The sequence below is a fragment of the Brassica napus genome, chromosome C8 (genome assembly GCF_020379485.1).
Source record: "Brassica napus cultivar Da-Ae chromosome C8, Da-Ae, whole genome shotgun sequence".
Taxonomy (NCBI): Eukaryota; Viridiplantae; Streptophyta; class Magnoliopsida; order Brassicales; family Brassicaceae; genus Brassica; species Brassica napus.
This window is the reverse complement of record NC_063451.1, coordinates 29,273,636-29,287,008: the sequence shown is the minus strand read 5'-3', so window position 1 is coordinate 29,287,008 and position 13,373 is coordinate 29,273,636. Positions and strand designations below refer to the sequence as shown.

General features: G+C 38.9%; 1 protein-coding gene across 1 annotated transcript; it reads right to left on the bottom strand.

The window, feature by feature from the left end:
- Nucleotides 1-9,212: 9,212 nt before the first annotated feature.
- LOC106431845 (isochorismate synthase 2, chloroplastic) lies at nt 9,213-13,342 on the bottom strand. The gene is made up of 13 exons (XM_013872670.3): nt 12,738-13,342; nt 11,872-12,113; nt 11,500-11,617; nt 11,160-11,423; nt 11,019-11,093; nt 10,870-10,938; nt 10,647-10,765; nt 10,487-10,544; nt 10,227-10,337; nt 9,983-10,067; nt 9,777-9,874; nt 9,605-9,697; nt 9,213-9,520 (listed from the first exon to the last, which is right to left on the bottom strand). Exons 1-13 carry the CDS (start codon nt 12,900-12,902, stop codon nt 9,473-9,475), a joined length of 1,545 nt encoding a protein of 514 aa, XP_013728124.1. The 5' UTR covers nt 12,903-13,342; the 3' UTR covers nt 9,213-9,472.
- Between the last annotated feature and the right edge of the window lie 31 nt (nt 13,343-13,373).

Below are 13,373 nucleotides of genomic sequence, written 5' to 3'. Positions count from 1 at the left end.
AATTTACTAACTCTAACATTTTATTTGTTTAAAACTTATTTGATGTCAACTTAAACCAAACATAATTTTGCGTATATAATAATAAATTATATACTTTTAAGAATAAAAATAATCAAATAATAAGAATCTAATATGAAAGGTTTACTAAATTTAAATGAATGCAATTTTTGTTTATGAAAAAACATATGAAATAATTCATTAACTTAATAATTTCATATTAAACAAATAAAATGTTAGAGTCAATAAATTGACATCAGAGAAGTTTTATAGTAAACTAGATTCTGACCCGCCCTTTAAAAGGGCGGGTATATTTTTTATTTAAAATTACATAATTTATCAATTTTTTATTTGAGATTTTGTATGTATATTCTTATCTCACAACATCAGTTTATATTTCTTATGTATTTTATAAGAATTAAATTTTTTGAATTGATGAGACATAAGATTTACTTGGTATATTTTAGACTAAATCAAAAATATATATTTGCAGGGGTTTTAATAGTTTTTACCAATGTTTTTGTATTCGATCTAGACCCGCGGTCGAACCGGTAAATTCGGTGACCCGTATATAGTATGGTTCAGATTTAGTTAAAATTCGATATTTAAAAACCAGATAAATCCGTAAAAATCATAAAATCTGTTACTAACTCGCAATTGGACAGTGGTTGACCGGATAAAAATCCATATAAATCTGATTATATTTGTTTTAAAATGATTCAACTTTTGATATATTTTTAATGGTATATAATTTGAATACACTATATGATTTGTGATTCTTTAAATTTTGATAATGCTTTTACTATATCGTTTAATTTTAATGAAGAAAATGGTGATCAAAACTAAAAAGTATATATTGTGTTTTTCCTTGGCAAAATTATTATATATATTTTCTCATTTTAACTGCATCCATTTATAATTCTGATCTTTGTTTTTTTTAAACATATTTGTGGTTTAGCTTCATGCCCCCATCATAATTTTTTGTGTACGTATGTAAGTCCATTACCCTTTTTAGTAAATCAAATATAAATAGCACATTTTATTATGTTTTTATTGGGGCCTCGAGATTGGTTTTAACAATTGTAACTGATAAAATGTAGTATTTATATTTATTAGCAAAAGAAAGAATGATTAGTGGGTTCCTATTATTATGGAACTGAAATGGTGGTTACAAAATATATATAATAAAATGTATTTTTAATGTAATTAGATTTTTTAAGTTGGACTCAACTATTATCAATAGGACATGTTCTTGTTTTAATAGTATTGATTGTTTTATCAAATAAGTATATATCACACAATTAATCAAATGAATTACAGAAATTTTATTAAAAATTCATACCAAAACAGATTAAAAGAATTAAAAAATATCTTATATAATTTTTATATTTAATATAAATAAAAATAATATAATTATATTGTTTTCAAATACACTAAAATAAAAATGTTAAAACACTACTTATCAAAATTTATAAAACATATTGATTTTGTAAATTAGATTTTGTTAAAAATATTTTTACGCTTTTAAAATACGGATCAAAATCTAATTTAGGTAAATTACTGTCAGGTACGTCACATTTTAATTGATGTAACGAGAGATGTAAACGGTTTCTGACATACACATCATTTTTTTGATATGATATTAAACTCGTGATGTTAACTACATAACATCATAAAGTTGAGCATCACGGGTCAATACTTCATTAGTCAGCAATTATTTTTTCTTTATTATATTATGTTTAACAAAATGTCATTTATTTTACCTATTTAGTTTCATATAACAAAAAAATGTCCCTTAAAATTGGAAAAAGTTTGGTGGCCTACGATCATTACCTTTTTCAATACAAGCATATCACTTCTCTGAACACACGCACACTCCATTTTTATTTCGTATAAAGGAAAAGTTTACAGTTTGGATACCTTATTTATATATTTGTTATCATGGCTAGTGACTTGTGAAATATTCCAAGCTCTTTCTTTTAAACAATAAGTGAATTTATCTTTTACTATATCTGTAATATGGGCAACGAATCTATCTTTTGCAGTAGGTACTACTATAAACTATGAAGAAACGAAAATAAAAAAGTTGTTTGATAAACCAACATCGACCACATCGACAATAAATGGACGCAGTGTGAATGGGGACAGGGTTGTAAATTTTATTACGGAATTGACGATACCGTCATTGATTTACCATTCATGAAAATTTGTTTGACACATGTAGTTTTCAATTAAAAAAATGATAATGGACGTTAGGAGTAACACAAAATATTTATGGTCGTTTGGTTTTTAGTTGAATGCAATAGGAATCGTTTTTTAGTGAGAGGTTTCTCCCAAACACTTATTCCTAGGAAGGTTGGTAGCGACCCTTTCTCTACAGTTTCTTACTGTTTCTGGTATCTTTTCCCTTCCCAAAGCTACCAACTTTCAAATTGTTTCTGCTTCTGGCAAGTATCCACCGGTCCATAACATCCTTGACGTCTTCTCTCCGGGTTCACCCCCGACCACCGTCGGAGGGCCGCTTGAAGCAATGGATCTAGATTCTGAACGTCCTCTCTGCTATATTCTGCCTCTGAAACCATACGGTCGACTTTCCCCACGGCTCGCTACAACTTTGGGTTGACATTTCAGGCAGTTCTCTTTGAGGAATCATATAGCATACTACGTCTTGTTAGATCTCTTAAGTTACCTCCTAGTGAGGAATATCACCCAGCTACGTGACGGGTCACTAGTTTCTACACTTTCCTGGTGGTCACCCCTTACCCACAGTCACCATATCTCGCCGCTACTCTCGCTCTGAGAAAGGGAAAGGGATTGCTGACCATGATAACTCACCACGAAAAACACCCATTCAAATCCCACCAAGCGACAACGCAGAGCTCATTGAGGAGAACAAGCTTACCCTAATTGGTAGGGTCACTAATCCTTCTGTTCAGAAACCCCAATGGCTGGTTGAGTGGCTCATTCAATACTGGAATCTGGAATCTCGTGTTACGGGTAGAGCTCTGGGACCAGAACTCTTCCAGTTTCGGTTCGAAAACGAAGAAGCCCTCATCTCAGTACTCCGCAAAGCTCCTTACCACTACAAAAGATGGATGCTCTTGATTCATCGCTGGGAACCAGTCAACTCCAACTCTTTCCCAAATCTTATTCCTTTTTGGATAAAGATCCATGGTCTCCCTCTCCACCACTGGAACACGATATCTCTTCATACCATTGGTAAAGCGTTAGGCCCCAGGCCTGACGATGATGTTACTAATGGAAGAATAAGAGTACACATCAATGGCCTGAGGTGTCTAGAGATGCAACTTCCCATACAACTACCTTCTGGTGAGGTTATGGAAGTAGATCTCGAATACGAGAAATTAGAAAAACATTGCTTCCTCTGTTTCTCCTTGAGCCATGAACAAGAAAACTGTCCAAAAAACTCCCAAGCGGCCAAACCCAGAGACCCTACTCATGGAATTAGCCAAAGGAACACACTGAGAAACATTGACGAAAGGAGAAAACACCTTGAAGCGACGAAACCACTTCCTCGTTTCTCTGAGGACAGAAGATCATATTCAAAGGACTCCCTTGTAGGCTCCTTTCGATTAGCACACTCCAGACTAGGTCCGGTCTCTTCCGGTTACCACCAGCACCGCACTCATATCGACGACGTGGCACGGAGAACCCACTCTCATGGCCAGTCCATGGACTATAACAGAGGTGCTCATAGAGCTCCTCCCCGAGAGACCCACTCTACTCATAATCAGCCTTCCTATGATCGCAACCAAAGGCATTATCCTTCCCAGAGAATGGAGTACAGACCAATATCCCCTTCCCGCCGCTCATGCAATCTCCTTCAGGTTAATGCTTCCAACTCCTCAAGAACTCCACCCATTGCGCCACTAAGGGACCCTATTACAACACCACCTGCTCTGGATAGAGGAGAGGTTAACAGTCACTCAAGTGGTCGTCGCTCAGCAAAGGAAAGACTCGAACTTCCCCCTCACACAGGTGCCCAACCTGTGAACCTCTCTGCTGACCGACGCTCGGCTCTAAAAAGAATTGAGCTTCCTCCATCTCAAGATCCTGCGCGATATGGAGGCTTATCAAACTCCATGATAGCAAGACTCCAAGATGTTGAGGTAAGATATGAAGACGGAAACTCCCAAAATCCGGAAATGCTGGAGGAAGACAATGAACGTATCCCCGCAATTCAACGTCTGGAACTCCAAGATATTCCTATTCAGCAGGAGAAAGAGGATGAACCCCTCCCCGTCCTGATACCAGCCCCCAGACAAGCACCAAAAAGGAAAGCTTCCACTAGAGGAGCTACTTCACAAGGCGTTTCTACGCGAGGCAGGGGAGGTGCAACAAGAGGTACTTCAGCTCGGGGAGCCTCAGCTTCAGCTCGAGGAGCCTCAACCAGAGGAAAGTCGAGGTCAAGAGTGAACATTAGCCCTCTCCATGGCTCAAGCTTCAAAAAACAGTTGGCTACTAGGACTTCCAGTACCGCAAGGAAGAGACTGTGTGTGGACAAAGGAGGCACCAGCACTAATGTACCTTTGAATAAGGATTCTGCTCCACCTAAAATGGCGATAGTACCGGCGACTAAGAAGGGAAGAGTGGATTTTCAAGATCCACGAAACCCGATTCCTTAACGCTTCTGAGTTGGAATTGTCAAGGCTTGGGAGGTGACTTGACAATTTTACGACTCCGAGAGCTCCTTAAAACAGTCTCTCCGGACATTGTATTTCTCATGGAAACTAAGAATCAAGATGACTTTGTAGTTGCTAAATTTGATTCTGATGTTTATCCTCATCATTTCATTATCCTACCCACTGGCTTAAGTGGAGGTCTTGCGTTATTATGGAAGAAGGAGGTAGAGATAACCGTAATAGCATCCTCCCCAAACTTCATTGATACTTCAGTGGCCTATAAAAACCTCTGTTTCTATAATACATTCATCTACGGTGAACCCAACCAAGCTAATCGACCATCATATTGGGACAGCCTTTCTGCAGTAGGTCAAAACAGAGAGTCAGCATGGTTACTTTCTGGGGATTTCAATGACATACTAGACAACTCAGAAAAGGTAGGAGGTCCTACCCGATGTGAAGGATCCTTCATTCCGTTTCGTAGTTTTGTTTCTCAAAACGGTCTATGGGATTTGAAATATGATGGCTGCTGCCTCTCTTGGAGAGGACAAAGGAACACCCACTTCATACAGGAGAGATTAGACAGAACAATGATGAACTGCGCTTGGTCAGACCTATTTCCCGCAGCCCGCAGCTCCTACCTCAGATTTGAGGGTTCTGACCACCGGCCCTTGGTAACCTACTTGGACACTTCTAAACCCCGAAGAAGACACCCCTTCAGATATGATAGAAGAGTGCAAACAAACGACGAAGTGCGCAAAATCATAGAAGAAGCTTGGCAAAAGGAGGTCTCTGAGCTGGTGGGAATAAAGATAGCTAGAGTCAGAGCTGAACTAATCAAATGGTCGAAGGAGGAAAAAGCTAACAGCGCAAAAACCATCCTCAAGCTCCAAAGCATTCTTGAGGAAGCCCTCTCTGCAAGAAACCCAAACAATGACCCCATTAACTCAACAAAAGTAGCCTTGGAACAAGCTTATAAAGCAGAGGAATTATTTTGGAGACAGAGGAGTCGAGTTCAATGGCTATAAGGGGGTGATAAAAACAGTGCCTACTTTCATGCCGTCACCAAAGGACGCCGAGCAAGGAACAAGCTGACTGTCATTGAAAATGAAGTAGGTACCCCCTTTTTTGAAGAAGATGAGATTGGGAAAGTTTTCGCAGAGTATTATTCGGAACTCTTCACTTCAAAAGGCCAAGCCGACATTCAACTGATTGACAGAGCACTCACCTGCAAAAACATCTGATATCAATCAAGTCCTTGATGCAGTCCCATCTGAAACAGAAGTTCGAGATGCTATCTTCGCGATAAACCCTGACAAAGCTCCAGGCCCTGACGGATTCTCAGCGGGGTTCTACCAGTCGTTCTGGTCCACCCTAGGTCCAGACATCTATCGGGAAATCCGGAATTTTTTTGAGTCAAACACGATGGAGGAACGAATTAACGAGACTCACATTTGCTTATTACCTAAAGGCACAGCTCCGAAGAAACCTTTTGAATACCGTCCCATTGCACTCTGCAACGTACGGTACAAGGTAATAGCAAAGATCCTCACGAGAAGACTCCACCCTTACCTAAACGGCATCATCTCCAACCATCAGTCAGCATTCGTTCCAAAAAGAGCAATACAGGACAATGTACTGATTACACATGAAACCTTACATTATTTAAAATGTTCTGGCGCAACCAAAAGATGTTCGATGGTAGTGAAGACTGATATGAGCAAGGCCTATGACCGTATAGAATGGAGCTTCCTTCATGCGGTTTTGAGGAAACTAGGCTTCAGCACCAATTGGATCCAGAAAGTAATGGATTGTGTAACCACAGTCACATACTCATGCCTTATCAATGGAGTCCCTCGAGAACAAATCATACCCTCAAGAGGCTTACGTCAAGGTGATCCATTGTCTCCCTACTTATTCATCCTCTGCACCGAAGTGTTGTCTGGATTGTGCCTAAATGCGCATCTGAGTGGAGGGCTGAAAGGTCTTCAAGTGGCACGAAAAAGTCCCTTTGTCAACCATCTTTTGTTCGCATATGATACGGTTTTCTTCTGCAAAACAAATGAGTCGAACTGTAAGAACCTAACGAGAATCTTAAAGCAGTACGAAGACAGTTCTGGCCAGTGCATCAACTTCACAAAGTCAACTGTAACCTTCTCCTCAAAAACACCTCAGGCGATCAAAGACAGGGTGATGAACTCACTACAAATTACTAAAGAAGGTGGAATGGGGAAGTACCTTGGGCTGCCAGAGTCCTTTGGCAGGCGTAAGAGAGATGTTTTTACTGGGTTAGTGGATCGCATTCGTCAACGCTCCCTATCTTGGACGACACACTTCCTTTCTGGTGAAGGCAAGCATGTCCTTCTACAATCCGTGCTCTCAGCTCTGCCAAACCATAATATGTCCTGTTTCAAAATCTCAATCTCCCTATGTAAGAGGATTCAATCAATCTTAACCAGATTTTGGTGGGATAGTTCACCTGATCAGAGGAAGATAGCGTGGGTAGCATGGAGTAAGCTAGCGACTCCGAAATTCATGGGAGGCCTAGGGTTCAAAGACATTGAAAGCTCCAATGATGCTCTGCTGGGAAAACTCGCCTGGAGGATTCATGAGAACCCTGACTCTCTAGTAGCCCAAATTCTCAAAGGGAAGTACTTTTCCGATTGCTCATTTATGGAGAGTACCTCAAAACAAGGAGCCTCTCATGAATGGGTCAGTATTTTATGCGGAAGAAACTTTTTACAAGAAGGCATGGGTTTCCTAATTGGTAACGAGGACTCAGTTAATGTGTGGTCAGATGCATGGTTATCTACTTCAGGAGCTCGAACTCCTATCGGTCCCCCCCCCCCCCCCCAGAAGAGCTAGCCTCCCTCAAGGTCTGTGATCTTCTACTCCCAGACTCCAATGAGTGGGATGTACCCAAAATTCGAGAAGTTTTGCCTCAGTATGAGGATACTATAAGATTACTAAACCCCAGTTTTTCAAAGCCTCCCGACAACAAAGTTTGGCTAGGAGAGAAGTCTGGTATCTACACTTCTAAATCTGGATACAAACTGGCTTCTCCTAACAGCGCTACACCCTCCTTCAACTGGATGCAGAATGTATGGAATGTGAAGACGTCGAAGAAACTCCAACACTTCCTTTGGAGATCCCTCAACGACGCTCTCCCTGTAGGTAACCTACTTTCCTTCAGAGGCATCTCGAATGTAGCACCATGTAAACATTGTGGAGCATTGGAAACTATTATACACGTCTTGTTCAGCTGCCCGATAGCCCAACAGGTTTGGGAGATGGCTCCAATTTCTATGCAGGATTTGGATCCCTCTGCATCCTCCCTCCGGCTTTTGCTGCCTTGCACTCTGAAAGCAATAAACCTTCCTCCCATAGGCCTGACAGATTCCCCCTTAGCACCATGGATACTATGGAATCTATGGACAGCAAGGAACAAAGCAATTTTTGAAAACATGATTCCTTTGGCTCCAAAAATTCTGGTCAAAGCTTTAATTGAAGCAAAGGAATGAGAAGCAGCTAACCTGTCAATTCCGAAACCACAGAAAGTCCTTTCCCTTCCACGAAGTCGATCCAGTGAAGAATCTCCCACTTGTTGGGTTGATGGAGCGTGGGATGTCGCTTCTCATAGTGGAGGCTTTGGATGGATTATTAAATCGGCAGATAACACTTCCATATGTAAAGACTCTGCCTCAAGATCTTTTGTAGGCTCCGCTCTTATAGCTGAAGCTCTGGCAGTAAGGCACGCTCTCCGCGCAGCAGCATCCTTAGGTCTAACAAATCTCAATTTGTTCTCGGACTCCCTAGTCCTCATTTCAGCCCTCTCGACAGGTCCGATTTGAACGAGATCGCGGGTCTCCTTTGTGACATAAGGGTCCTTGCCTCTCTCTTCAACCATTTATCGTTTTTACATGTCTCTCGTACTTGTAATATTGTAGTAGACTCCTTTGCTAAATCAGCCTTGGCAAAGCTGATTTCAGACATCTCCCTTGTTGGAGCCCAGTAGTTGAATTAATGAAATTTCCTTTCCGTTCAAAAAAAAAGTTGAATGCAATATAGCTGACAGGCTTTAAAAATTCAAATATTATGTAAAGGCAATCTCCTCGCTAGCGTTACTTCTTTTCATACTTTAATCATGCATTTTATAGCAAAGTCATTTTTTATCGCAATGATCGTCTCTTTACTCCGCATTTGCACGCGTAAATGCTTCTTTTTCCTATGGTAAATATGAGCCTCAACACAGGTTCATGTCATATAGATATCTCTATGTTGAAGAATGAATGAATTAGAGATTTATCTTTTGTTTATATTGAAGTTTTACGTTAAATCTAATCTGAAATTATGCTATAACTTTTAAAGTGAGAGGTAGAAGAATATTTATATTGATTTCATAATAAAAAGGTGTCGTTTAAATTATTGGTACTGGAATAAAGCATTTTAATTTTATAGTGAGATATGATTGTAAGAACAACTTGAAGAGAATACGATTGATGGGAAGAGGTCAGGTTAACTTTTGGATCACAGTTTAGACCCATCTTTCTCGTTTCCTATAAATAAATACTATAAACTAAAATGTCTTTTTGTTGGATTAACGCAAACTTAATTTAAAAAGAAACCAATCACGTTCTGGAAACAATATTTTGAAAGTATTTATTCCACTAGCACTTACTGATAATCAGATTAAGTTCAATCGTTATAAAAATAACTTGTCGTTTTCTCATGAATGTGGTGGAAATATACGTCAGCTTTAGATCATAACGTGCGTAAGTGCGTTATGGACCTTACTCTCAGTTTATAGGATTTTCTTTTGGTCAGCATCATCATTAGTTGATCGTCTGCAAAGCTGGCTCATGTTCAAGTGTCTTAGTGAACTGCAGAAAACACATAGTAATATGTTAACAAATTTCATAAGGACATGGAAATTGCACTACTGTTTTGAGAACAAAGTTCCTCACCTGAGAGATCTTAAGCTCAAGCTCGTTCCACTCAGAGGATGGATCACTTCCTGAAACTATTCCTGTTCCTGCGTAGACCAATGCTCCAAGACCCTGAGGAACACAACAAGAAAAGAAGATCAGATAGATGCAATGACTTCACAGTAGATGTGTTACACTGCGGACATCTTACCTTTTGCACTAAAGCAGATCTTATGCCTACAGAAAATTCACTCTCTCCACCACCAAAGAATCCAACAGGTCCAGCATACATTCCTCTATCAAATGACTCTGGACAAAAAAGAAGTATAACATGTACCAAGTTTCAGTATATAAGCATACTTATATCATATCTAATCAAGTATAAGCATAAGGTATAAGAATCAAAGCATCTTATACCAATCTGCTTAATCAAAAGTCTTGCTTCATCTACTGGGCATCCACAAACAGCTGGCGTTGGATGCAAAGCATTTAAGATGTCAAACTGAAAAATAGACAAAACATATATTGGTGTAAGATAAGATAAGATAAATTGTAGCTTGCTTCACTCAGTGCCATGATGACTAAGAGAATATAACAAGAATTGAGTTCGAAAAGACTAATGAAATTATTTCAGATAAACCATGAAGAACAGTAATCTAACCTCGTCATCTTCTCTTCTAAGCTGACCAGCCAACTGAGAATATAGATGTTGTATTCTTGCAAGCTTTCTCACAGTTTTTTGGGGCTTCACAATTACTCTGTCACATATGGCCTAAAAAGCAAAAGATCAGATGTGATTCTGCTATATAAAGCTGATTATTATATGAAAACAAGTGACGTTATATTGTTAAAAAGCCTCAAAAATCAAACTAAAGGCATGATTATACAGTTCTACGGAACTGCGGTTGATGGAGAACTTACACTAAGTTTTTCTCTTATATTCTCTCGCACAATGGAGAATTCAAGATCGTCTTTGGGACTGCAAATAAATAATATCAGTACGCATATCTGGAAGTTTATAAACATACTTGCATCCCCTAAATGTTAGCAGCACAAAACAAAACAAAACAAAACAACTGACCTGGTTAGTAAGTCACGCTCTATCTCCAAATCAGAAACCTCTGAATCACCTCTAGGCCTGGTTGCAGCCAAAGCCTCACTCCAGACACCTAGATTTTTCCTATAGAAGAGTCTCTCAGGCTGCTCCACAAGAAACCAGCACTCGAGTTCACATCATTTCTAAAAACCACAGTGTGCTAACAAATTCTCTATACATAAATAAATAGCTAGAGTAAGTAACCTACCGTGTTACCTATGAATGCTGGTGCACCTGGTGGCTGAAGACAGAACTGGTACGCATCTTTTCCTTCACACTGTCATATTAATAATTAGAGATATTAATACCTAAATGTTGTTACTTAAGAGTAAAGAATGTGCGAGGGAGAATAGACACCTGCAACCGAGCTAGCCAAGCAATAGGATCAATGTCTGTATCTGTAATGATTCTGCTGCTCCGTGCAAGCACAACCTGATTCCCAAAACCAAAATCATCAGGTTCATGAAAGAAAGAACATATGTTTCTTTAACTAAGTACCTTGCTTAGTGGCGAATATTTTTCCTTAATGATCTCCAGAGCACTATTTACAGAAGGATAATAGTCTCCTTTACTAGGAACATGGTTCTTACTAACAACAGAAACTCCTAGTGATTCTCGCCTTAATCTCACTATTACAGAAGAAACCTGAAGCATAGTCTCCTCAAGTGATTCAATGGCATTGTGCAGCGTCCATGAGAGCTCATCCTCCCAAGCAACAGTTGCAGCCAGCATTGAGCTTCTCTCAAACTCAACAAACTCGACCTATGTGTATATCAACCAATCAAACGCATTCATAATGGTTACAAAACTCTCTTAAGGCAAACAAAAGTTCTCATACCTGAGGCACTGTAAAGTAAAAGGAACCAAACTGTTCCCATTCAACACCAACTTCTCCGTTGGGATCAAACCGAAGTCCACCGTAGGCACGAATCAGAGGAGAATTCGGAGACAGAAACCTTTTCAAGAAACAGAGGAAAGTGACTAAAAACCCAGTGTTCTAAAAATCGGTCCAAATGGGATATGACTTTTTCAAACCTATTTTTTCAAAAAAAGGTTTAGGCATTCAAAAAATAGGCATAGGCAGCCGACTAAAAGATAATTCTCTATAAGACGCCTAACCACCGGCTAGCGATTTTTACAACATTGTAAAAAACATAAAGAACCAAACTTTCATATAGTTTTGGTTCTGAAAAAAAAACTGTGATGTTACCTTCGGATCAATGTCCAGTGATCATGAGAGAATGGATCAAGATCACTGAAATATAGAGCAGACCCGAGTCCAGCAACACTGACCGGGTTAGCATCACATGTTCCATTCACATTCTCGCTAGCCAAGTCCTGTAGCAGCTCTGGACGGCCAGAGTCGCTGCGACGGGAGAAGAAACTGCGAGGAAGAGCATCATTCTGTGCATGAAGCCAGTCGAGTGCCCCGATTTGGTGGTCCACCGGCACCTGTAATCCCATTTAAAACCTTAAAAGGTCTCGAACACTTATTTTGCGCGGGACAATTTGGATATCAGACATTTTGTGTAATTAATCATTTTTGTTTGGTATTTTTCTATCTTTTAAATTTTATAGTTTGTATTACTACTATTTTAGTCCTTGATATTGTTAATAATCATCTTCTTTTTTTTTTTTTTTGAAACTGGATCATCTTCTTTTTTTCCGGCTAATTGTTAATAATCATCTATACAATTAAGTTTATATAAATACATAAAAAGACTATTTGAAAGAAAAAATACATGAAATAAAATTAAATATTAAAATGTGATTGTAAATAATATAAAAATGTTATACTAAAATATTTATAAAAAAATATAGTGATAGCCAGTCAAATATGATATAAAATATTAAATATGTGATTAATTGATTATATGCTTACAGGGGAATAAACTGAAAACTGAAAAGTCAATAGTATTTTGAAAAGTCTTCAGATGTGGAGAGATAAGGGTTTGTTGAGGGGATAAGGATTATGAGCAAGCAAATGGACCAATATCCCAAACACCAATGAAATGTCTCCACGTGGCGTAAGCTCACTGTTTTTCCTTGTACATAATGGAGAAAGTTGTAACGTACCTGCAATCGGACAATACCGGAGGAGAACGGAGGAGGTTCGGACTTAAGGTTAGAGACGGCGGTAATCAAACTCTCCGTCGCTGCCGCTAGCGACGTAACCGTTGATAGAGATCTCGTCTCTACCGTACCGAGTGGCGCTTTATGGCTAGCCTCACACCCGTTCATGGTCAGCGAACAGAGTAGGGGTCTCTGTCTGACGCAAAAGGTTACTGGTATATAGAGAGACACGTAACGCAAAAAAAAAAAACTTTTCGAGGGACACGATTCGGTGGATGAGGCTGGAGAATAGCTTTGGAAGATCGGAGTGGAGTTATGTTTTTATGGTTTGTTCCCAGGAGATAAGATGAAAATTGAAGCGACGCCATATATATTAATTATAGACTAGAGAATAATTAATATATAAAGTGTATAGTCTGTTTATTTATTATGGTATGCACGTCTTTGTCTAAATATATATAGATGCCATGATGATGCCATGATTCTTACGTAAGAGAAAAAAATAATTAACTATGTCGTTAGATGGGACACATATATGTTCAAGTTTGACATACATTACCTCCATAAACTCCAACAGCAAATTAAAAATTATGATTATAAACCAAAGTATAGATGAACTAGGAAACTATTAAAACGAAA

What these genes read in the sequence shown, in the direction of transcription:
- LOC106431845 (XM_013872670.3), bottom strand. Translation starts at nt 12,902, where the DNA reads ATGAACGGGTGTGAGGCTAGCCATAAAGCGCCACTCGGTACGGTAGAG. An exon ending in GATCTGCTTTAGTGCAAAAG is followed by an intron (nt 9,698 to 9,776) that starts GTAAGATGTCCG and finishes TGTGTTCCTCAG; the next exon opens with GGTCTTGGAGCATTGGTCTA. An exon ending in TTGAGCTTAAGATCTCTCAG is followed by an intron (nt 9,521 to 9,604) that starts GTGAGGAACTTT and finishes TGTTTTCTGCAG; the next exon opens with TTCACTAAGACACTTGAACA.